Source organism: Periplaneta americana, chromosome 12 (genome assembly GCF_040183065.1).
Source record: "Periplaneta americana isolate PAMFEO1 chromosome 12, P.americana_PAMFEO1_priV1, whole genome shotgun sequence".
Lineage (NCBI taxonomy): Eukaryota > Metazoa > Arthropoda > Insecta > Blattodea > Blattidae > Periplaneta > Periplaneta americana.
The window spans coordinates 80,451,388-80,478,417 of record NC_091128.1 but is presented as its reverse complement, the minus strand read 5'-3'; the positions used below and the strand labels follow the sequence as shown (position 1 = coordinate 80,478,417).

At 36.2% G+C, this 27,030-nt stretch overlaps 1 protein-coding gene across 1 annotated transcript in view; it reads left to right on the top strand.

The window, feature by feature from the left end:
* The window catches only part of LOC138710607 (retinol dehydrogenase 11-like), a 127,514-nt gene extending 102,881 nt beyond the window's left edge, over positions 1 to 24,633 (top strand). Inside the window, exons 6-8 of the mRNA XM_069841612.1 lie at positions 2,093 to 2,215; positions 6,825 to 7,032; positions 17,700 to 24,633. Of these exons, the coding sequence (XP_069697713.1) occupies positions 2,093 to 2,215; positions 6,825 to 7,032; positions 17,700 to 17,898 (530 nt within the window). The 3' untranslated portion in view covers positions 17,899 to 24,633. The remainder of the gene's footprint in view (positions 1 to 2,092; positions 2,216 to 6,824; positions 7,033 to 17,699) is intronic.
* The last annotated feature ends 2,397 nt before the right edge of the window (positions 24,634 to 27,030 follow it).

The following is a 27,030-nucleotide window of genomic DNA, read 5'->3' as shown; positions in this document are numbered from 1 at the left end:
TCCCTGATGTTTATAAAAGGACTAAATGCCTGTGAAAAATGAAGTTTATTTTACTGCAACCCAATTTTTTTATCTTTCAAAACTGTGGATTAGGGCTATATAACAATTTATTGTTATGAAAACTTACTGAAAAATTACATTTTTTGTAGGAAAAAATGAATTAGTCCAGAATGGATGTGTTTAGATCAATGAATTTTGGGATAGAGTTAGATATTATCTCAAGCCATTCTTTCACATCCCAATAATCTGCCACTTCACATCCATTCTCCTGAATTTCGACCCATTTTCACTTTTTTTTTTTTCAAATAAGAAATCTAAGCTTTCCACACTTGTAGCAAACTTCATAATTATTTACTATAATTAAGGGAATAAGATGATTTACCAGTATTAACAACCCCCAATGTTATAATGTAAGCGGCAGTGGCGGTCCCGTGTCAATATGCTTCGAATTTTAAACTGAAGTATTTTATAAAAAGTCAATTTTTTCTAGAGAAAATAAAGAAAAAATCTGGATTTTAATGCGTGAACGAGCTGTCACAAATTTTTAAAATAAAAAGTGGTAATTGCACAAGAAACATTTAAGATATGTCTGACTTTATTCACAAACTCATTGATCAAAGTACGTTCATTATGGAGTAATTAACAGTTTCTCCTACAAAAATGTAATATTTCAATAAGTTTTCATAGCAGAAAAATTATTATATAATCCGCAGTTTGAAAGATAGAGAGTTTTAGGTTTGCAGTAAAAAAAATTCATTTTTTTCACAGGCATTAAGTCCCTATATAAACATCAGGGAATTTCACATAAGTATAAAGACAGGAGTGCAACATATCTTTCGAAGGGTATCCTTAAACTTCTGGTAGAACTTGTATGTGAAATACTTGTGAAGTTGTTATATTTAAATTTTGTAACATTATTATGTAGATACGCTGCATTTCATGTACTGAAGAAGTAAGAGATGTTAAAATGAGAGGAGTAAAGAACTGTACATTCATTTGACTTCGAAGTGCCACTTATGCTGATTTGATTAGGTTTTAAGATAAATTTACGGTACAATAATAGTAAAATAAACGCACACATTATGTTAGAAATGACAACTTTCTCATATATGGAAGACGCAGCGATTACAAATCATAAAACAATTTTGTAAGCACGAAAAAATTAATGCTCGATCGTAGTTGGTTGTAATTATTTCCGCGGGTATTAATTTTCTCTGCGAGGGGAAAATTTCCCCTAGGTCACCCCTCAATTTCATCACTGCCAGAGACAACTAGGCAATCAATGAAAATTGAACCTGTCACAACTCTCTCTGTTGGCCATGTGTTCCTGCTCGAACAATCATTTCCACCTGTTAAAAATCAACGGCACAAACAATTGTAATTTGTAGTAAAAACAATCGAAGTATGAGGGATTTTCCTGAATTCTTCAGTTTCTCTCAACATTACAAACTTCATTCCAACAACACTCTCCATTTCGTCCTATTCTTCTATTTCATGCAATATAAGTAATAAATGGTTATAGAGTAATGTGTACTTCCGTACAAGCATCGATGATGTTAGAATGACACTGCTGTAAAACGATCACGTTCCTTCATCTGTGCCAGACTGAATGAGCGATATCCGCTGGCACTCGAGTATCTCGGTACTAGAGATGGACGCCTTGAGGCGAGACTCGCTAGTTTCCGAAGGAGTTTAGTGCTATTTGAGAGGTCGTATAAGTGACGTCTCATTGATTTTCGGTGACGGTTTCTTGTATCTAGTATCTAGTGATCGTAATAGATCCATGTTATATTTGTGTATCTTAAAAAATACCATAGACCACCAGTAGGATTTTCCTTTCCTGTCAACTTTACCTTCTGGGAACCTATCTAAATTGTCTTCATCCAGGAGGATATTCGTTTACCCACTCAGCAAAAATGCGCGCGCACAACAGAAATTGGGACTAGTAGAGTAGGTCTGTAGATTGCAGTGTACATATGCGTTCTTTATATGAAAATAGTTTTTTGTAGCTATAATGTAATATGTGTAACAATTTGAATGTAGCCATTTTCAGGAGCAATGCTTTCTTTAAGTTGTGTTTTCTTATGCTAAGCTGAAGGTATCTTCTTGAACGACCTGCACTGGGAGAGGAGGCCTTACAGCGCTTTCTATGCATACTCAGAGTCCAAGCTTGCCAACGTTTTGTTCAGCGCTGAACTCTCCAGGAGGCTCAAAGGTAAGTAAAAGATCATGGTGACATCTAGAGTCCAGAACAGTATTGAACATGTCCAAATTTACACTGATATATAATTATTATTTTATGTAAAATTTTTCGTTTATGTAACAATTCACGAAAAAAATGTAGGCATCCTATGAATTTCAACCATGGTTACATTTATCAATGCAATATTGTGGATTTTATATTGTTATTTATTTCTTGTCGCTGACAGTCCAAATTGCAGTGTGTGTATACAGGGTGATTCACGAACGAGGTGGCCACAATCCTCGACTAATTATTCTGTCACCAAACACACTTTGCAATTCATGCATAGAATTCGCAGCGGTGTGCGCTGTAGCTGAATCCTGCAGAAACCAGCCACTCAAGCGTTCATTTCTTGTTAGTTACGGAAAAAAAAATATTTAAAATTGAAGTTACATAATCGTGTGAATCAACTGTTGTGTCGAAAAATATGCGACCGATAATTCTACTCGCACTCAGTGCACACCAAACCCCAACCTTTGCAGCGTGGTGAGGAACTTCATGAATAGTATGGGGATTTTCGGTAGCCCAGTATCTATTGTTCTGAGTAGAAACGTGATTGTGAAGATGAAACCACGCTTCATCAGTGAAGAACGTTAAAAGTGGGTCCACGTCGCCATTATGAGCAGACTGCACAAACCAATTGCAATAATTAACCCTACTTACAGGATTTTGTGGTTGTAAAGCATGAACTACAGTTACCCGGTACGGCGTAAGTTTCAGAAGTTTCGTTGCCACAAAAGATGACGTCTTGGAAATGTTAACCTCTTGTGCTAAACGTCGCAGTGATTTGCGGGGTGAGTGCTCTAACCGGGCCCCTACTTCATCAAGCTTCTCTTCTGTGAGTACACGGCATTGTTGAACACGTTTCTTGTTCAAAAAAGATTCTGTACGTCTGAATTTATTGACAAGGTCATGACTAGTTGACCTGCTAGGAATTCGAACACCTGCAAACCGAATTCTCTTCGACACTTTCTTGGAGAAGAGTATTTCACATACGCATCAAAGAGAAAAATACGTTGTTCTAAAATGTACCCAACCATTATTAATAGACACTTTATCACCACGAGACAACACAATTTTACTCGCAACACGCGCACAGACGTCTTTCCCTCACGACTGGCGCGTCAGCGGTTGCTACAGCGCTACTCTGGCGGCAGGCGCGCCAATCTTCACCCAGTCCAAGGCCGCAGCGGAACGGTCCGGCCCAGCTACGAACGCACTGTAGTATTCATATTGTTTACTAACCTGACTACAGAAAGTGTTCAAAATGATGTCCTTCAGCTGCAACACATTCCTGACATCTCCGAAGGATATTGGCATTTACACGTGCAAGTTCGTCTTCTGTAATTCTCCCGATTTCTCGTACAGTACTATCTTTTAACTCACGGATTGTGTGCGGATTGTCTTTGTAGGCCAATACTTTATTTTTAGATTTCCACATAAATAAAAATTGCAGGCTGACAAATTGGGGGACCTAGTGGGTCATAATCCTCTACCAATAACTAAACATTTCGCGTATCATATTCAATCTTTCGGCTGCTGTATGGACAGTTGCTGAATTCTGCTGGAAATAAGCACTCTGACGCTCGATATTGGTTACTTGTTCAAAAAATTGAGTTGAGTATTTGTGTTCTGTATCTGTCACCATTGGTTTTATCGTCAAAAAATATAGGGCCTATAACCCATGTGCAGTTATAGAGCACCATACACCAGTCGCCAACCTTCTCATCATGTAAAGGAGTTTCATTAATGAGATGAGGATTTTCTGTACTCCAGTATGTATTGTTTTGCGTTATAACATGGCCATGTAAAGGCTGGTTCACAATAAATCAGGAACGGAAACGACAACGAGAACGAGAACGGAAATAATGTTAAAATAAATGTATTTAAATGTGAGCATTCACAACAATTAATTTGAACACTCACATTTAAATACATTTATTTTAACAATATTTCCGTTCTCGTTCTCGTTGTCGTTTCCGTTCCCGGTTTGTGAACCAGCCTTAAGTGAAACTATGCTTCAGCTATGAAAATATTTACTGTAGGATCCACATCGCCATTGGTAACACTCTGTAAAACCCAAGTTACAAAATTTCACACGACCCACATTATATCTAGGCTGTAACTTATGTCACTCTGTAGGGATTAAATTTAATAATTTTAGTGGCTTTAATTGATGTGGCTTTCGAAACACCCGCTTCTTGTGAGAGAGAGATTTTCGAGGAGAATGTTCTAACCTTGTCCTATGTGGGAAGGGAACAGCAGGGAATTGCGTTGCAAAACGTCGTCGCACTGTTTCACAATTCTTCGTTATCAAATAACACTCGACAAGATAAATCCTTTGTTGTAATGTAAACTTTTATGGTGCCATATTAAGTCACAATCTTCAATCAAGACGTACGCACATTAATACAGACGTCAACAGAGCTCATAGGCAACTGAAGAGTAGATATCAGTTGCCATGTGACCATGTGCTGTGTCATTGAAGACAGGGAAAGAGAGAGAAGGCAAGGACAGAGAGCGTGTGACTGTGGTGGACCCCATTCACCGGGAATGACGAGCGCTGACGCCGTGCCCGCTTGCCGCCGAGTGCCGTAGAGAATATCATAGACCGCTCTGTGGTATTTCAACGCCAAAGAGACGTAAAACATCACCTGCCAATAAAGTTGTCCTTGATGATATGGATAAATGTATAATAAGACGCAAGTTTGAACAATATTACGAGATGAAGAGAGAAATCCCAACATTAAACACGATTCGTGAGTTTTGTAAGAAAGAACTTACGTTTGGTGGATCCAAAAAAAAAAAAAAAAAAACCCCTAACAGACTTACAAAAATTAAATGTTCATGGATCCTGAATTTATGTATCCATAGTGATGTAATTAGAAAAAAAATATATGAAGGGTTCAGAGCCATAGTGGGCCAAGCGCCATTTATTAAAAACGGAGAAAGCAAGGGTTAAAGTTAAGTGAATACCATCATCATGAAGATTGACATATCATTTAGTTTTAATGTGTATACTTTATATTACTTGCTATATGTTTCCATTTAATTATGGTAATAACTTCATTTTAACCCCTGTTTCCTACGGTTTTTTGTAAATGGCGCTTGGCCCACTGTGGTTCTGGAACCTTCATATGAACATTTTAATTTGTTAATTTAGTTATAGTTTATTTGGACATGTCCCCTTTTGCAAATCGACGACAGGCCTGTTCTACAGGGATCGCAATAAATCTACCTGGCTCATTCACCTCGTATACCAAACGTCGATCCTGCTGGCAGGGTTGAGATGTTCCGTTCTACTTATACTAAATGTACTACATTTGTCGACGACTGATAGCTCCGAAACGTTGTGTGTTTCCACATTCATGACAAGGTGAAAAGTCCGAGAATTATCCATCAGGAAGTATATGGGCTATTCCATATGAAATCGATCAGTAAAAAACCTCGCATTTTCTTATACTCTAATTTTTCCCCTATTTATACAAGGTGCTGAGGAGAGCGCATTTTAAAAAATATACTATCGAAAGTCAAACGGTTTTCGTATTATTGAGCGACAAATTTAGCGTATTTTATAAAAACAAGCCTCTTTCAGCGCTCAGAACTCTAGAACCACTTACTGCAGAACATTGAACGAGAGCTCATTTTGAAGCTGACATTCGGTAGGTTATGTTAAGAAGTAATCCTTATTTTTATTGTATACAGAGAGACAGATAATCTGATTTTACTTACTTTTAGGCTTTTTGCCAATTTGTAAAAATGTAAAAAGTATTGAGAAAAAACCTTGCATTATTAAGTGGGATTCGGCATTGTTTGGTTATTGGTACGGCAATAAGTTTCGAGGGTATTAAATAGAATATTTTCACACGCCTGGACTTCAACGGCGCAGTACCGCACGCACTGGCCGAGAGCTGAATATAAGCGAGCGTTGGGCGTCATTTTACTCCTGTGTTTATGAAAACCTGTGACAAAGCTAGCACAGCCATGACTGCTAGACGACACATGACGTGTTTATGTCTCCTGGCCTTGCTTACCTCGGCTAGCTCCGCCTCACAGTCAGCTGGTTAGTTCACGCGCGTACTATTTATTTTCTTTATTTGATATTTTCAATACTTTCTTATCAACGTGCCATCAGTAAAAAATATGTGTTTATTTCTACTTTCAATGCGGAATCTAACTATATATTTTTAAAATATTGTTTCCTTGGCAACGGCGTCTTAGTGAGGAAAAATCTAAATTTCTCAATTTCCATAAAAAGTAAGAAAATCTGTTTATATGTCAATATAAATTTTAATTTCTCAGTATCAAAATAAACCATGATTTTGATCATTGGGTGAAAGGGTTTGGGAGCTACAACAGTTTAAAGTTGCAAAGTTTATGAAAATACGATAAATTTAAATATTTTTAATTTAAACCCTATGAAGTTCTGATGCCTCAAACTTTGCACAAAGCCATTGTATTACAGTTCTATACGTACAAAAAAAAAGTTTTATTGTATTTAGAAATTGTAAGGTCAATTTTCTCTATATTTCGGTCGATTTGAGATGGAATTGCTCATATGCAGTTTTGTGCGGATGTGCAGGTCTCGGTGTGACCACGTACTCCGTCCACCCGGGGCTGGTGGCTACGGAAGCGGGGCGTTACGCGGACGAGAGCTTCTTCCCAGGAGCGCAGTGGTTCTTCGATAATGTGCTGGCGTACTTCATCAAGACCCCGGAGCAGGGCGCACAGACCACCATCCACTGCGCCGTGTCGGAGGAGGCGGGGCGGGAGACAGGCCAGTATTACAGGTAAAGTGCTTCCAGGCGCCCGTTGCGCTCTCTCAGAAGTGAATTTTAATTATAGGAAATCAGTATAAATGATGGAATTTACTTTGTCATTACAAGTTTTGCAGGTCTTACGTCAATTCAGTTCTTATTTTCTTGCAAATAATATACTTGTTTGTGGTTCCTTTTCTTGAACTGTTCAACCATACGTGTAACACAATAAAATTTTATTTTCTACAGACGTGAACAAATTATCAGAATAAACTATACTATGATATACCGAAGTACTGTACAGCTGTCAAAAGAAAAAGTGGCAGCTCTCCTAGAACAAAGTTCCCTTCGGGTATCTTCGCTACAATTCGGAGATAGGCGTTGTTACATGTTGTTGGACCACGTTGCCTGTTATCTACAGTTATAATTGAAGTATTCTGTGTGTTATTGATAGCATAATGGTAGCGTTCAGGCCTCTTATTCATGAGGTCCTGCGTTCGACTACAACCACGTGCTTTTAATGTTCTTTTTTGTTCTGTATTTGAGAGAGACAAACTGTACATAATGGCTCCTTTCTCTTTTATGATTATTTTAGTAATTAACATCAGGTTCATTAATATATTATGCCATGACTTTATCATTATGATATTGTGGCTGCAAATGGAAAGAAAAAAGATTTTATTCTCAATAAAATATCTTTCGTAGCATAAACATAACAAATTTACTGGCGTCGGCCTTAAAACATTCGAACAATTAAGCGTTCAAAAAACAAAACAAAAAGCCACAATTCAATATTTAGTCTATCTTCCTCTTATCTCGATCATCTTGCAGTCGAGTGGGCATGGAATTGACTAGTCTTTGCAAATAGCGACTGTTTTTAGACACGATATTCCAGGCATTCTGAACATACCCACATACATAAGTGTTCTGTCCATGGGCAGGTCTTTCATTGCAAACCCAGCAATCTCCAATCTTTCCTATTTTCTGCCTTCCTCTTAGTCTCCGCATATGATCCACATATCCTAATGTCGTCTATTATTCTTTTCAACCAGAGACCCAACCAATTCCTTTTTCTCTTTCTAATCAGTTTCAGCATCATTCTTTCTTCACTCACTTTTTCAAACACAATTTTATTTCTTATTTTGTCTGTCCACTTCACACGCACCGTTCTTCTCCACATCCACATTTCAAATGCTTCAATTCGTTTCTCACCATTTCGTCGTAATGTCCATGTTCCTTCCCCATACAATGCCACACTCCACACAAAGCACTTCACTAGTCTCTTCCTTAGTTCTTTTTCCAGAGGTCCGCAGAAGATCCTTCTTCTTCTATTTAAAGCTTCCTTTGTTCATGTTTGCAGTTTTTCTTGGGAAGGATAGGCCTAAATGCGGTAACATCCCGTTGCTTTCCGCACACCACTATCTCTTTCGCATCTTATTAAATTCCAGGGGGCCCAAGCGTGGAGATGAGGAGAGTGGATTTGACTAATAGGGCCCTCCGGACTTCACCGAAAGTCACGGCAAGGGCTAAATATTAATTATATCAGGATGTTTGACCCTATCAGAGATCGGGAAATCTCAATTAGCCTTTGCCCCCCGCATCCTGGACTAGCTTCTACGAATCATCAGAAAATCTTAGAGTGTGATTGGGCCAATATTTCCGAAAATGTTTCCACACTTTTGCCCTCGTAGCTCAGCGGACGAACGTCGGAATTTAGATGTCAACGTCTCAGGTTCAATTCCTCGTTACTCCTTTTCATTTTATTGTGGTTCAAGATAGTATAATGTAATAATACAAAAAGAAAAATTAATAGCAGTATTATGCAACTGGATTTTTCCAAACCTAATATTAAATTTATGTTATTTATATCGCTAAAGAACGATTACAATATAAATAACTTGAATATTATTTATACAGTATCACTAAAGAACGATAACACAATATAAATGATAAATATGGGTTTGTTTAATTAATATAAGATATTATATAATACGTATTTAATTATCTAAATAAAATAACCTATTTTACAAAGAAAGATGGTTATTTGTGTTATAATAATTACCTACATAAAATACAGATTATTTATATTGCGAAAGAACAATAACAATATAAATAACTTGAATATTATTTTATAATGCTAATGAAGGGAAACAATATAAATGATAACTTGAATATTAAGTATATCGCTAAAGAACGATAACAATATAAAAAAACGTGAATATTATTCCTATCGGAATTTCACAGATTTATTACAGATATATTTAAGAAATTGTAGAAGAATAGTAATTAGTAACAGTGTCCTATTTATTCTTCTTGGAGCCAAATTTGTAACTTTTAAAAGTGTGGTTACTATGTTGAAGTGTATGTGTTGCAACGGATGCTTGATTTGTTATGTATGTGAGTCAGTTATGGGATGCTTGATGTCGTCGCAATGTCGTAATTATAGTTTGATTGTGTCTGTGTGACTATTGTGTATTAATTTATGATGTATGGTACGGAGAGCTGCATATTTGTGTTACAGAAGTGTTACGTATGTGTGTTGTTAATGTTTTTGTATGTTTCAAATTGATAACTGATATTTGTTTTGCAATCGCAATGCCTAATTTACAGATTGTTTATGTTTTGTTTACATCGCGTAAGCTAATTTAATTTTCTTTTCCATTTCTCTTTATGCTTATCTTTTTTGTGTATAAAACTATAGCCCTAACATACATATGTAAAATTGGGCTAACCCCCATTGGAGATACTGTAGCTACAATAGTAATAATTATTATTCATATCGTTATAAAACGATAACAGAATACAAATGATGACTTGAATTTTATTCATAACTCTAAAGAACGATAACAAAATATAAATAACGTGATATCCATCAAGAACGATAACTGGATATAAATGATAATTTGAATATCATTTACATCGCTAAAGAACAATTAAAAAATAAAATGAAAACTTGAAGAAGGCGCGAACCCAGAACCTTTGAATCATTAAACAAGCACCCTACCGCTGGTCTGCGAGGAGCAGATATGGAACACTTTCATAGTTCCGTAACTGCTTGTACAAGCACATGCATCGTGTAACATCGCCGCGACCCGAAGTGGACTTCGAAAATATTCGCTGTTCACGAGTGCGGCCACTTTTTTTTTTTGACAGCTGTACATATGATACTTCCGTGCAGGAATTATTCACAATAAGACTAAATATAATTATTTACATACATTTTTATTCGTTTATAAAATGAAGTACAGTTACAGTTACTTACAATAACAATTATTATTAATATTTTTCATGCATTCCTTTTGCCTTGGCAAGCATTTCAAATCTCTTTGGCACGTTGTGTATAATATTTTTGCAAGACTCGCGAATTTTAGTGTTTCTGTGCCAAACAGCTATGATTGTATCAGCCCAACTTTATGGTAATGTCGAATTTACAACAGTAAAAGAAATAATTAATTTACCTCATAACTGCCCAAATGACATTGTCTATACCAGGGATGGGGAACATTTACTCACCGAGTACCTTCCCCTCTTTTTCTCCTTCAACCCAGTCCAATGCAGGTGCCGAGCACGTGGTCTTGAGTCCTCTCTGCTGTGGTCACTGGCGTTGACTCATTACTCCCTACGAATCTTGTGTTTATTTATCGAGAAAATAAATAAGATGGCTTCCAAACGAAGGTTTAATTTCTACGGTGAATGGGAAGAAAAGTATTTTTCCCTTCAAAGCGGAATGTTTACTTAGGAACAAACATAAGAAACTTCAGTCATATTCAATGCTAAGTACACACCACTGTAATATTGATGTTGAGTCAATGTTCCGCTCCGCTACTTCATAAACAAACGGTGCTAAACTTTGGAAGGAGTTGAAATTGAATTTTTACCCATGATGCTCAGTTTCCCATCGCTTATCTACACATCAAGGAATCATCGGTGGTTAGGACTGATTATAGCTGTATGGGAAGCTTATATCCAGCATTTTAATATAGCACACAAATTATGGAGAATAGAAGATGAACATTTCCAATTACGTAGGAATTTTCAAGAAGAGAAGGAAGAAGCACCGTCTTCTTTAAATGTTCAGTGTGATGAAGAGACCATGTCCAAATCTGATGGTTGGCTTCGTAAGAAAATACAGTTAAATTCCTATGGGGCATGATGTAGGTTAGCTCACAAGGGGAAAGGGGCCGAAGTTTACGGCGACTGTCCCAAAACAAATAAGTGGGTGAGTAACAGGAAATAATCTCTCGTGTTCCGAGTGGACGACAAATGTAGTACTTAAAATATCCTGCAACATATCAGCAGTTCGTTCTGTTCCTGGGAGGAGTCGGCAAACAACGCTTTGCCGTCAGCCTGGCTGTAAAGACATCGAGATCCTTGGCCATGTACTGTGCCAGCCGTGGCGAAAATGTGATCGTGCGCCGAGCCACTGTGTAACCTGCAACGTGCATAGCACCTATGAGGGAGGCGGACACCCGAAGGGGAAGTGAAGCAACTGTCGGACTTATTAACGGATTTTCATTTTCCTTACGTCAAGCACTTAAATATAATTTTATAGAGTATAAGGTTACAAACTAATGTTTAGTACGTATAACGAAGAAACAAATGAACAAGAAAACATAGGACACATTATCACAACCTAAAATTAACTGTCTTCAGAATGTGTCTGCGACAGAGTTTCAAAATCAGAAATTATATCACTTACTGCCAGTCGTAGTTGATCACGAAGATATTTCATTCGTGATCTAAATTAGGTTTTTACTATTTTAATTGTTGAAAATAATTTTTCACAAACGTAAGTTGTAGCGAACATGGCTTCAACAGAGCAAGCGAAAGAACGAAGCTTCAGATATTTATTTTTTGGCAAAGATTTGAAAAGTTCAACATTTGTCAAGTCCATACATCTAGCTTTCATTGTAACATTACATTGTAAATCTGTGAGTTTAAATTGAAGACCTAACCGCATTATTCATACATCTGCTGAAAAAGGGTCGAAATAATAATAATAATAATAATAATAATAATAATAATAATAATAATAATACTAATAATAATAATAATAATAATAATAATAGCAATAATAATAATAATAATAATAATAATAATAATAATAATAATAATAATAATACTTAACCTTTTAATGTTTCATGAGTAACATGTAGTATAATGCCGTTTTATGTTATACAACCGTTTTCCTCGTAATACTTGTGAACAAATCATACATTTAATATTTTCAGCAAAAAAATGGTTCCTTCCATCCTACTTGAAACTTTCGTTTTTGTAGAGGTACATGGTTTCGAGAGAGACATTGCGACGATACGCCACTCGCAGGTCAGACACAAATACAAATGGAACGTAGTTTGATTCCAGTGAGTGATAGGGTGGGGGTTGGGGGAGTTAGGAAGCAAGAGAAATGCACAGCTATCATTGCGAGCCACAATGTGCTCGTGAGTTACATTTTCGCCACGGCTGTACTAGGGTAACACCCGTCACCACCGTGTGCGATCATCTATTTCCACAGCCCTGCGGAAAGTTAAATGGGAGGCGTACGAAGAAGTCCATTGTGTTTCCGTTGATGGCAGCCACCGACGAGCTGATATTGTAGCGATTGACAGGAAGAGAGAAAGAGGGCTTTTTCTAGACCCCACCGTGAGAATGGAGCAACAAACACAACAGGCAACGCAAGTGAGCAACGAAAAGGAGGCAATTCATCGTCCATGCAGCCCTCACTTCAGTGACAGCTATAATTAACCTATACAAGCATGGAAGGTGAAGGGTCTTGTTTTCGGAGCTCGGGGAAGTTATTTTAAATATACTGATACAGTAGTTATTTGAAATCTCTAGATATACTGCAGCATGATATTGAAACTATTTGTTTCTAAATCCTTAGTTATACTAAATACCCATTTATATTCTACATATTAATGTTATTGCATCAAAGTTTTATTACAGTTATTATACAGTGCGTTCGCTTCCCCCTGCGGCCGGCCAGCAAGCGCGGAGCATTAGTTATCGACGTGTATGAATCCTCAAGCTTATCCTACTCATTTATTGTTATCACTTGAGTACTAACCTTGTTACAAAAGATGCTGAAAGTGGTGTCCATCTGCATTGATGCATTCTTGACACTGACAAGCGTAAACTGACTGCTCACGGAAATCACCACGCGTGCCCTTGAGGCGTTTTTTTAAAGCGCTTCAGTAAAGCAAACTGATTGTTGAAACAGACGCAATTAGGTCAGCTGACTGCAAAATGATGGACAGCTGTTGAGTAATTCTTAAGCACGGGTGGCAGCACGTCGGTAGGCTATATTATTGCTGCTCCGTGTGGTTGCTGTTCATCGCCCGGTCGCCGGGGGAAGCGAACGCACTGTAGTTAGTAATGCTAGTTTCCAAATTAGTACCGTTTTCATGTTATTTAGTTAAATTAAATTCTTGTATTGTATTGCAATCTGGAAATGAATGGTCACCTGGTTTGTCAGGCAGATGTCTTCCTTTCTTTGTGAGAAATTATTATTATTATTATTATTATTATTATTATTATTATTATTATTATTATTATTATTATTATTAATTTCTCATTAAAAATCAGTTTCTCCATTGGGTTCATATCGGGACTGTTGCCTGACCAATTAATTGTTTCGGTGTGCGAATCCTGAAGAAATTTCGAAACCTTCTTCGCTCTATGGCAAGGAGCAATATCTTTAATTAATATGCACTAATTATTAGGAAAGCAGTCTCTTTTCTCTGGTAGGAGCCTAGTCCGTCACAATAATTGAAATAGTAATGGGATCAGTGTTGTGAACATTACTGTATGTATTCATTTAGAAAAACTACAGAATGGTAAACTTGAAAAACAGAAAAATTATATGTTTAGTATAATAATTTGTCCATGTCTGTACACTGCTAACAAAAAAGGTGTAAAGAATGTGAGGCATATTGCCATGTTACATTTTATGCGGTTTAATATAATTCAGTTTATTTTGCATTTAGCGAATGGTATTACTGTTCATAGTTTAACCTCTTGAACTAATTCAGAAGTCACTTCAAACTTTTAAGCATTATTAATATTATAATATTTTAGGTAAAAAAACACTATTTGGATAAAATAATGTTCTTCGTTTGTTACTTTCTGTATTCCCATAGTTATCATTTTGTTGATGAAAACATTAATGATTTTATTAATGCTCCTACAGAAATTTTTAAGTTATACATCATGGTTTAACATTAAAGTAGTTAGAAAACAGTTAGTCCAATGCATTTATGTAAACAATAGGAATCTTTCTGACGATCTGAGAAAATTTAGAAAACTTAACAATTTAAGAGAAGGCTCATGTTGACTATTGGCTCTGTTATCGGTGCTATTGATAATGATGATGACATTGTAGATGTGGTTTTTAAGATGCCATAAATCTCATTATTGGAACCATGTGAGGGCTCATACCAATACCAAATTCCCTAATCGGTGAATTGAGTGTGGCAGTACCATTCCCTTGTGATCAAGTTCTTCAGTCTTTAACTCTTTGGATTTTTGTTTATGGAGTTGGATGAAGGATGAAATATACAGAAAAAAAAGTTAATACGGGAAACGAACTGCTTGGCTCATATAATGGATGCTGTTGCCGGCTTAAAGGAACGTCACGATGATCTTATACCAGAAACACGTCATTTTATCGCACTGGTTGAAAAATGTGTGGACATGGACGTTGAAATTTTTGAATATGTACTGTAGAATCTTTGTCACTTGAACAGGAAAGAACATGAAATAGAACAAAGAGAAAACAATATTTTTAACTTTTACATTAAAATAGATTAAATGTTAAACATAGGAACGCTATTTTGTAATTTTAATTAAGAAACACGCCAAACGAATTATCTTTACACCAAAAATGGATGCTGCCTGGATCAAGAACTGTTCTGTATACACCACATATTCATATGAAGTTTTTTGTTCAAAATGACCGATACTGTTATCTCTCAGGTATTGACGTTTTCTTTTGGGACACTAGTATATTGTTCATCATCATCATCATCATCATCATCATCATCATCATCATCGTCATCGTCAAGAATTGGTTCCTTTTGAATCAGTTCCGACTCCAAACTTGTACCAATAATACAATTTACTGTACTGCTCATCTTATCAACTATCTTCCCAAATGCTCCTGCGAGTTGCTGTATAGCATAGAATCCCCTCTGTTCTTTTCATCCGTAGTACATGCCGTGTTCTATAAATTGCTCAAGTTTTGTGTTTAGTTAGTCTATTACTAATAAGTTTCTTATATCTTCATTTCTTTCTTTGCCTAGCAATATGTTGCCACCCACGGTTCTTAGAAATTCCATTTCTGAAAACTGCATTTTCTAAATGAATTTAATTTTCTAAAGTTATCATGCATTTCATGGTCTGCCATGAGACAAAATATACTAATCAAGTATAATATGAAGTATAATATTGAATTTAACAAGTGCGATTGAATTGGATATTAAAGTACCGGTAAGGAAAACAAACTCGAGAGGTAATAAAAGATGTAGAAGAAAAGCGTTCTTAAAGTACGCTACAAATGAACTGACGTATATTAAGTTATAGTTTGGTATAGATGGTTCCTTAAGATGGTGAGTGACCCCTTCAAGGCGGCTAACACCAACCGTTCAAGCAGGTCTTTGAAAGTTCCTGTAGCCTTCAGGAAGAGCTGAGTTTCGAGTGGGATTGTACTTTTTGCACCGATGAGCATGCCTTAGACCAAGTTTCGGCAAGTTATGCAGTTGTGACGTCGCAGCAAGTTCAGTCTAGATGAGCAGCTCAAGAGGAGCACAGCAATCGCATAGAGACAGACTAGTGCAGTTCAGTACCGACTTGTGTAATTGGTAATTCGGGAAAATTCATTTAAGTCCTGATTTAATTTATCCATGCTAATTTGCCTCTATATTTAAACGAGTATGTCATGGCGGAGACACAAGAGTGTACTAGTGAAAGAATGTTAACCTCTGTATCATTTTTATCAATATGAGAATAGAGAATATTTATTCTTATTTGTGGAGTACAAAGGTATGGTAATTTGTCGTGAGATACTTCAAAAAATGTCCACACCTGTGGAGTAACGGTTAGCGCGTCTGGCCGCGAAACCAGGTGGCCCGGGTTCGATTCCCGGTCGGGACAAGTTACCTGGTTGAGGTTTTTTCCGGGGTTTTCCCTCAACCCAATATGAGCAAATGCTGGGTAACTTTGGGTGCTGGACCCCGGACTCATTTCACCGCCATTATCACCATCATCTCATTCAGACGCTAAATAACCTAAGCTGTTGATAAAGCGTCGTAAAAAACCTACTAACCTCCTTCAAAATGTTAGGGAGTTTAATTTACAGTATCATTATTCAGCATATTATGTCAATTAATATGACAGATTGAGTGACTTGATCTTAAGGTAGGCCTACTACAACAATTGAAAGACAAGTTGTTAAATATTCTGTTCCATTCTACTTTATATTTCCTTCTGTCATTTCATTTTGTGTTCATAGAAATTCTACTCTAATCGAATTTAAAACAATCAGAATATCTGCCCGTTTTTTTTAATTAATTTACAGTGCTATAAATATTACCGCGGATTACCAGATGCACGAAATCAGATGTACTGAATATCACTGTAACTTTCAATTGAAGCTTATCAACCCTTCTTCGCTCACTCATAGGAGATTGCTCGAAGGGACGACGTCAAAGAGCACCGATACTGCCTATCACTGGCTTAAAGTATTTATTTCTATATTTGTATGTTCATAGCAGTTTCGGAGCCTCGTTTATATATGCGAATGCTTCTGCAACTGGCTGTATTATGAATTTCATGTTATTGTAAGTAGGCCTATATTAAATTGATTACAAACAAAAATATTTTGTTACATTGATTTAGCTATCACGGTTGTACAGTTTTGTTTTCGTACAAATGCATTGTAATTGTGCTGTTTCCATACTATCTCAGAAGAATGGATCGCGCTCTGTCAGTGCATAGGCGCCGTACCGCCACTGTTCAGTTGAACCTTCTCTCCACCCTGTCCTCAGCATGCAGAGATTGCCGAGCAAAGAGCGTGGCGGTTCCGTGGTATGACGTCACAGAGCATGGAACATGCCGCCACTGCCTTAGACTGTGATGTTGGACAGATTGTATTTTTCTTTGCAGTACAGGATGGTTGGCGTATAGCTACCAGTCTTCTCTTCATAGTCCAGATCTCTGATTCACAGAACAGCGTTGGGATTGCCGTAATTTTATACAATTGGTTTGGAATTTTTCTTCGTTTCAGTAGGCAAAGTTCAGAAAAGTCATGAATTTCAACTCTTAAACAACTTCTCTCGATATGTCACGATAAAACTTCCGACAAAGTAAATAGAAACAATTTCTGAAACATATCTTCTCTTATATTTCTTATAATTATAAGTAAAAAAAAATACTTAATTAGTTTTAAGGACTGCGAATAAATTAACTTCGGAGAGGTAATCAGTACGTAGTTAATTGTACTAGGGCTAGCCAAAAGTGGATGGGTGGACGACGGATAATAACCTCATTATTCTTACACTTCTATAACCTGTTAAAGGAGAACAACGCATAGACATAAGCTATAGCCATATATTTCTACTGTATGAAGCCGCTATTTCTGGCTAGTCAAATCACAATTTCAAGACTAAAAAAATATAGTTCTTCCAAGAATTTAATTCTTTCAGGGACTGCAAGAAGGGTCGTCAAAGTTCTTTGGCGTTCGATGAGAAGCTGGCTGCAGACTTGTGGGACAGGAGTGCAAGACTCGTAGGTCTTGGAGACTGGGATCCCTTCACTGCGTTGGACAGGCCACCCAAGATATCCATGACGACACCAGGAAACTGTGAACAAACGAAAAATATATATGGTTACCTACCAAGTTAAATGCTCAACGCACTCTTCAACTTGGGAACACTTTAATATTTGCATTAATTGATTGTAATAGAGATCTACAGATAACCCAACGGCTGGTACATCAGGCTTGCCTCGAAGTTTGTACATAGAAACAAAAGTTATTTTCGAGGCAATATCGTTTGTATTATTTTTCCGCAAACTTACACTTGATACGCAATTATATTTTCGATATGAAAGGATGAACTTCACTGAACCCAACACATTCGAAGAACATACTGTAATTGAAACTAATAACAATTAAGAAGACTGTTTATAAAACTGTTGAAGAAGGTAAGGCACGACTAACTTTCATTTTTGTGGTAAGTTCGTGAGAAGTACTAATATTAAAGAAATGTATTCATAAATTATATTATTTTTCCATTCTTGATCCATACACTTTTAACGCTTCCGTATCACTAAATATAATGTTAAAATTTATTAAAGTAACAAATTTTTTAGCTGCACTATGTTAACTAATAGAAACCCAGTAAGATACGGTAGGCTACTTTACCTTTGTAACTATATTCAGCGTTGTTTTTTCGTCATGATAAAATATTCTAGTGACATTTTGGCATTCTTTCGGTTTCTTCTTGGGAGGAATATGTGTGGGTAGTGTTTGTGATTGGTAGTGTTGTGTTAAAAAGGTTATGCCAAAAACTGAACATACTAGAACATTATGGCCAGGTTTCTCCAACCTTTGTTAAATTATAACAGTGTGTTATTCCATTTTAACTGTAAACTTAACAGTTGAAGCATTTCTTCAACTATTGTTAGTACTAACAGGCTTTATGACCCATGTTAATTTAACTGCCCAATTTTATGCAGTTAAATCATTTAACTCTTTGTTAGCATAGAACTACGTATTGAATATGGCTGGTGCGTTAGATGCTGAACTTTTACATCTTAATTATTTAGAAAATAGTATTCATGAATACATAAACAGAGGGGACGATTTCAGTGATTTGACAGAACATACCTTCATACAAAGCTACAAACTCTTTTCTGCCTCACTTTTCGCTTTCAACGTAGATTCGTTTGTTTGTTTATTGTCAATAATTGGTTTATACTACGAAATTATTTCAAGCAGAAGGCTTCTCTCGAACGAAAAGAAATTATTATTAGTCTCACGACTTCTTTTTGTTCCAGTATTTTCCATTTCACAACAGCAATACCAATACGCCGATCCGCGCTACTGTGATACAGACGACGGAAAGAAGCAAAAATCAAACCTGAGAGAAAAGGAAGACTTCTATCCTCTCTGAATCAAACAATGGAAACAAGCGAGAATCGCAATTCTCAGAGTTCAGAAAACAGAATTGAGCCTGTACTTGGTTATAGGTTATGGTTAAACTCTAGAGCAGAGCTGGGCATCGGGAGCGTGTCCAGACTCTAAAGGGGAACGCTTAATATTCATCGGTCACGGAATCAACGCTGCGCTGTGTTTGGCGGGGAAGAAAGGGGATGAAGAGAAATCAAATGGCTCCCCGTGAGAGAGTAGAATCCGCTCTTGCTGCCCAGCCCTGCTCTAGAGTCTCTGGTCCTAACAGAGACTTAACAAACAGTATGTTAAAATATGAAATATGAAGTTGAAGAAACGCAATATTTTAACAGAAATTTTATTTATACTTTTAACTTACAGTTAATTAACACTGTGTTAGGTGCATTTTAACAAAGGTTGAAGAAACCGAGCCTACCAAATACATAAACATACAAAAACATGAACACAACATATCCTCAACACCCAATTGAATTTCAAAACTCGGATCCTTCTCGACACAACACTACCGAACACAAACACACCTCCAGTCTACCTACACATATTCCCTTCACAATGACACCCAGTAAGAAGAAACCCGAAGGACTGTCAAAACATTAGTAGAAAGTTTAATAATGGCAAAAACCATGCCGAAACTAGTCACAAAGATAAAATACCTTATTACGTTTCTATTAGTTAATACAGTGCAGTTCAAGCGTTGTTAATTTAACAATTTTTAAAACTATAATAATTAGTGATTGTATTTTTCTGTTTCTTTCAGCAAATGATATATTCATAATTTTATTTTGATACCTTAAAATGTGTTCAAATTTTATTTCGGAATAACATTTTGTACGGTTTATTAATACAATTTGGATATGTTGGATAATCTTAATAAAATGTTATAATATTTGACTACTAAGCGAAATGGGATGTTGTGTGAACAGCAAAAGTAGACTATTTGGATAGGTTGATCAACCTTTATGAATATTTAATACTTCGGAATTCTATCAAAATAGAGCATCATAATATGAATTAGCAATATTCTAACGAGGATCAGTGCAATACTTACTTACTTATTTACTTACTTACTTATTTGCTTTTAAGGAACCCGGAGGTTCATTGCCGCCCTCACATAAGCCCGCCATTGGTCCCTATCCTGAGCAAGATTAATTCAGTCTCTATCATCATATCCCACCTCCCTCAAATACATTTTAATATTATCTTCCCATCTACGTCTCGGCCTCCCCAAAGGTCTTTTTCCCTCCGGCCTCCCAACTAACACTCTATATGCATTTCTGGATTCGCCCATACGTGCTACATGCCCTGCCCATCTAAAACGTCTGGATTTAATGTTCCTAATTATGTCAGTGCAATACAAACATAAAAAAATTCAAATTTTACATTCAATTCAAACTTACTGTGTACTTGAAGGACATCGCCAAATGAACATGTATACCTCAACAGAACTGAGAGGCTACTACACTTTTCGCTGAATTAAGAGCTTGTTCGAGGGAGAAGTATTAGTCATCATACAATGTTAGAATCTGAGTCAATATGACTTGTCTATACAACAATGTTATCCAAATAACACGTTATATTATATATTATATTATTTGCGTATATTATGTTATTTGGCCAATATAGTTCTATGGATGTCATATTGACTGAAATTTTAACATTGTATGATTAAAAATATTGCAATATAGACTTGTTGAAAATTCTAACAATGAATAGTAGGCTAAGCGAGGGAGAAATGTTTTATGCTGTCATTTTGTCATTTTCTTCATAAATGGTTATCATTGGTATTGCATCAAATTCACTTGGTAGAGCATGATGGTGATATGATGTCACGATAAGGATCACCATCATCAACTAAACTTTTGGTACGTACTTTGGATCATTCCTTACTCATTTCTGTTAGAATTCTGAACCAGTATTCTGTAACTACAGATACACATAGGCCTAGATCTTTGGTCTTTCTTTGGACCAACACAGTACTCTCGCATGGTTGGCGAGTGGGGATATACGTCACAGGACAAGTACAAGACAAGCGACAAATACCCAGACCCGTGAAATGGAGATAAATCTCTGTCCACGCCGAGAATCGAACCGAATACCTCTCCATTGGGAAGCGCACGCGCTACCCATTCAAGCTTAGCGACGTACACACGCACACACACACACACGCGCGCGCGCGCGCAAACATATACAGAGTATTGATATGACGCTAAAGGTAAAGGCAATAAAGAACAAACACATCTAAATATATACCTATCGTGTTTCAGAATTACGGTAACACTTTCATGTGGACATTAGACTATTAAGTAGTATTAATGATAAAATTACTTGGTACATATAATTTGTTCAAGAAACCTTGAAAGTTATTAGTTAAACACTCAATGTGAGAATAATTGGCTCTTACACTGCATACGTCAACAAAATTGTCAAATTTTTGCCACATACTCTCCAAAATATGTCTCTCTGTTGATGGATTCTCGGCAGTGTCTTAATTCTTCAAGATCTTGGGGTAGATGTAGTATAAAAATGCACTCTTCACATATCCTCAAAGAATGAAGTCAAATGATATGGGAGGCCAAGGGCGATAGACTATATCAGCGGCACACTCCAACGATGTGATAGATGGCCAATTCGGAAATGTCTACGAAACAACCTTTGTAACATTCTTACTGAATTTGTTTTCGCAAGCTGTAAACCGCATAACGATTTATGTTGTGGAGTTGTCATTTTTCAACATGACAACAGAAATAATGTATTTTGCGAAATTTAGATCTTGTAACTTTGAGAGTTTGACTGCTAAATGATGTGTATCATGTTAATTTCTCATAAATACCTAACACAGGTATTTACATTAAACAGCTATTCCTATTTTCAAACACAGCGTATTTATATTCGTACATCTTAAATGCATGGGGAAAATAACAAGAGAATTAAGGTAATCATGAAAATAATCATTCTTCTCTTCCTTCTTAGTTTTATTCTTTTCTCTTCTCCCCTTGTTATTCTTTTCTTCTTTACTTATCTCATTTCTTAAATTTCTTATTCTATTTCTTATCTTTGTCTTTCTCTATCATTAATTTCTTTCTCATCTTCCTCTCTTACTCTCCTTTTTTCCCTTTTTAACTTCTATATCTATTTTTCTACATTGTTTTTTCATTCTTCCCATTTCATTTATTTTTCTTAATTCTTAATTTTCCGTTCTTCCTTATTTTCCTCGTTATTTTTCATTTATTCTTCTTCCTCTGTTTCATCTTCCTATTTACATTCTTTCTTGTTTTCCTTACAATTATTTCTTTTTCTTTTACATATTTTTCTTTTTCTTTGTAACTTTCATATATTTGCTTTTTGTTCTTCTTTTTCTTTTAAATTTAATAAACATGTTGGGATAGGTCCGATAAGCAAATATCTAGCCTATATATTATAGGTGAGTTAGTGGGCTTCGTTATACTTACCAATATACTTGTACAATATACAAAGTTGTTACATAATTACATTATTATTTTAAACTAGACAGATTAATGTTTCCGGCTTAAATGAGCCACTATCAGATGATACATATTAACAAAAACAATTATTAATACGCTATGTGTACAAGTGATGTGAATGATAAAATGATTTTACAATAAAATAAATTTTCAACGAGCTACACATTAAAATATATAATAATTAAGTTAAACAAGTTCACAAATAGACGTTAACAGTTAAAATTATAAGTAAAATATGCGGATAGTTGTAGAAAGTAGCATTTTATCAACATTAAGCACGTTGTAGGTATATGATCCTTCAGGTTGAAGTTGATTGGATGATGTGTATCAGTCAAAGACGTTATAAAAACTGTGGAAACTATCCGTTTATTGTGAGATGAATTTCTCATATTGTATAATTTTTTTTCTCGCTGTTATTTGTACTCGCTTTAACATCTTTGGTCATTTCGCGAGTTAATCTTTTGGGTGAAATCCAAAGGCCTGTGTACTATTATTGAGACTGGTTCTATTGTTGTGAACTAGATGGCGACTATATGTAGGCTATTACTGATTTGTTATGAAGATGATTTCGGTGATGAAAGAGGCCGGTGATATTCAGCGATGTTGTGGCCCGAATTTCCTGGCATTTGCCTTACGGTTGAGGGAAAACCCTGAAAACCCCAACCAGTAAATTCAACCCAACCGGGAATCGAACCTGGGTCCTCTGTGTAAGAGACCAGCATGCTGACCCCTACACCACAGAGGTGGTCTGTGTTATTATTGTGAATCTAAGTTTTATAAAAGCAAAAGTTGAATATAAAACATATGGTGAAAATAAACTTACATGATCGTGAGAAACAAGTAAAGCACTGTGCTGCTTGAGTGATCGGTGTACTTTAGACTGATGCTTACATCGTGTTCACATGAGGTTTTACAATTAGTGCACGTCATATGACCAAGGGAGAAGGTGGGAGGGTGAATACGGTGGTTCAAGCCAAGAATTGTGTAAGGTGATTAAATAATGCATTTGAAATGTTGGTAATTTGTTGATTTAAGAGAGGAGTTCTTAGTTACACGCTTTAGTAATATAATATTCTTCTGCAGTATTTATAACATTATTACTTAAGACCAACTATTTGTAGGGCTTGTTCTATTTCCTTGTTTTCTTCTTTCTTCAAAACAATCATCTTTCTTCATTGTTCTCCTTGTTCCTCTTTCTGCATTTATTTTTCTTCTTTGTCTTTTCCTTCTCACTTTTTTATTTTTCTTAATTTATTCATTTTTTATTTCCAATTTCTATTATTTTCCTAGCGTTTTCTTTCATTTCTCTGACACTTGCTCTTTTCTTTTTTTCTTTTTCTTGTTCACTATTATTATTATTTAGACTTTTTCCTTTATTCCCATTTTTATTTTTATATTTCCTGTATTTCTCTCCACATTCCAACTTGTCTTATTCTTTCGTTTTCATCGTATTTTGCCGTATTCATTTTCTTTTCTTATTTTTCTCCATATTTTTCCTATTCTCAATCTTGTTTTAAATTATAATTTTCTGCTTTGTTTTTTCCTTCCTACTGGCAGAGCTCAGGCGGTAACGCGTTTACCTGCTGAGATCATGCCTACGCCCGGGCGTGTGTTTTATTTCCGCTTGAGTTGATTACCTGGATTGTTTTTACGACGTTTTCTCCAACTGTAAGGCGAATGTCAGGTAATCCATAGCGAATTATCGAACTCATCTCGTCAAATATCTCGCTATCACCAATTCCATCCACGTTAAATAACTTAGTAGTTGATGCAGCGTCGCTAAGTAACCGACTATCTTTTCATTCTTCCCCTTTTATTGGGACCAATATTTCTTCATATTGAATTTCTCGTTTCCCTTCTTGTTTTTCTTGTTCATTTGCTTTTATTCTTCTTGGTTTTGTTTCTTACTTATACTCGTATTCTTCTTACTTTTTAAATTTCTTATTCTTATTCCTATTTCTTTTACACACACACACGCACGCACGCGCACACGCACACGCACACGCACACACACACACACACTTTTTGTCTGCTTCCATTTTCTTCCTCTACTTTCCTTTCTCTCTTCGTTTCTTCACCTTTCCAGTTTTTTTTCGTTTTCCTCCATAATCTTCAGTTATTAATCTCTTTCTCCTTTGACTTCTGATTCTGTTATACCAATGTTTTTCCTTCATTCCCTCTCTTTTCCTTCTTTTCTTAATTTCTTTATCTTGCAGTTCACTTTTCTTTCTTATTTACCTTGTTCTCATATGTCTGTGCTTCTTCATTTTTCCTCAGTCCTTATCTTTATTTAATTTTTATTATTTTCTGTTATTCATATTTTTTTTCTCTCTCTGTTCATTTTTGTTCTCCCTCTCCATCCTTTACTCTGTTTTCTTTTATTGTTTCTATCGTTTTATTTTATATTTTATCCTTGTCATTTTTTATTTCATTCTCCTTCCTCTTCATTTTCTTTCTTTATTACGTGAAGTTTTTCTTTCTTCTCCTCCCATTTAGCCTTCATCGGTTTCACTTTTTTTTTTTTTGCTTTATATTTCACGAAACGAATCGCCAATTCCGAATGCACACCAAACTGTGCAGTCACACAGTTTTAAAACTTTGCATGTTAATGTAGCCTTACAGATTTATGAATATAGCCAATGAATTCTTTATGACGACATAATCTCATCAGTTTTTTACTATTATAATTCTAGGCCTACTATTCCATTCCCGCAAGCGTTCCAGTTCATCCCTTAAGATCGAATCTCTAAATAGTTGACGATACACCAGGGAGTTGCGGCTCATAGGTTGATAAATACTGCACTAATTACATTCGGGTAACGTTGCTCCCCTCATAAGCTTCGTGCATGAGGCGCATACTCAGCCCGCCCTGCCTCGGTATCGTAGGCTTATATAGGATTTTGAATTTACGAGGAAACGTGATTTAGAATGGCTTGCTTCCATTACTTCACTGCTGCTGACCAAATGAGTAACAGTAACTGCGTGCGCCACCTGGTCTCTGCTCCTTACCATTTCGAAGTGAAGTCAGACAGAAGAATCACTGTACTAAATTTCTCTTGTTCGCTGTAATTCTTGATTTAACGACATTTTAAACTACGGAGCTATTAGGTGTCGAGGAACTTAAGATTTGACGATAGTAAAACAAGAGAGTATTGGAGTGAGAAGGGGAAACAAAAGCGCTGTCTCAAAACCGTTTCGTCCCCATAACTTTCACAGAATCTTTCACCGTCATAGGACCTTTGGTCCACTACGTTTCGTCCACTTTTTTCTGTCCACTGACACATTTGTCCATTTCATGATTCGTCCATTTAGTTTTGTCCACTGACCATTTAGTTCATTTTCATGCTTCCTCCATTATGTTTTCGTCCACTGACTATTTCGTCCACTATGGCATAAAAAATAGGTGGCATGAAACATATTTCATTTGGTGAAAAATGTAATTTAGCTATTTAAATTTAGATGTGTTTTTGAATGTACATACTGTTTGTATTATACACATGGTTAGTCATCATTTTCTTCTTCCTGAAAAACTTCAGCAGGGTTAATTTTTAATCTATATGGAAATTCTCTCAGATATGTTTCCAGCCGGTCGTCGTCCTTGTAGTCTTCATATCGTGTAAAAATTTTCCTGATGCGTTCATTATTATTTATATATGTCTGACTTAATGGTCCACGGACTCATTGTGTCCTCTCAACAAATTAGATCACCATTGATTCCTGTTCATCCAACAATACTTCCAAAAACTTCCAAATGCTGGGATGATGAACAACCATGAGTTTTTTTTTTTTTAAATTTAGCTATTATGCCAACCTTCGACGGCATTTTCCCCACTCAAGACTGCTTCGTACACATTCCATGTTTCCGGTGGAAATCTTGCATTGCGTCCCTCCTCCTTCCTCCTCGACGAATTCCTCTCACCTAAACTCTTTCCACGAATTCTGTAACTTCTTCAATCTCTTCTGTTGCTCTTTCTGCCACAAAATCAAATATTTCGATAACATCTTGTAAAGGTACAAATGGTAGCCCAAACAACATTGCGGCATCTCGGCGACAATCATGTCTGCAGATGCATTCTAATATGGACGAAAGGCTATGGACATAAAAGATGTGGACAAAATGTATGGATGGACGTAAATTGTTTGGACCAATCGGTTGTGGACGAAAGTTAATGGACGAAACAAATTGTGGACAAAAGGTAGTGGACGAAAGGCCCACAAACCTCTTTCACAGATGGAATAGTTCCCTCGGTGAGAAGTCCTCCACCTATAGGGAAAAGAAGACTATTTTGTAAAACAGAACGCAGCTAAATATAAAACGGTATGATAACGTAAGCACCAGCAAAAAAAGTCTTGATACAACAT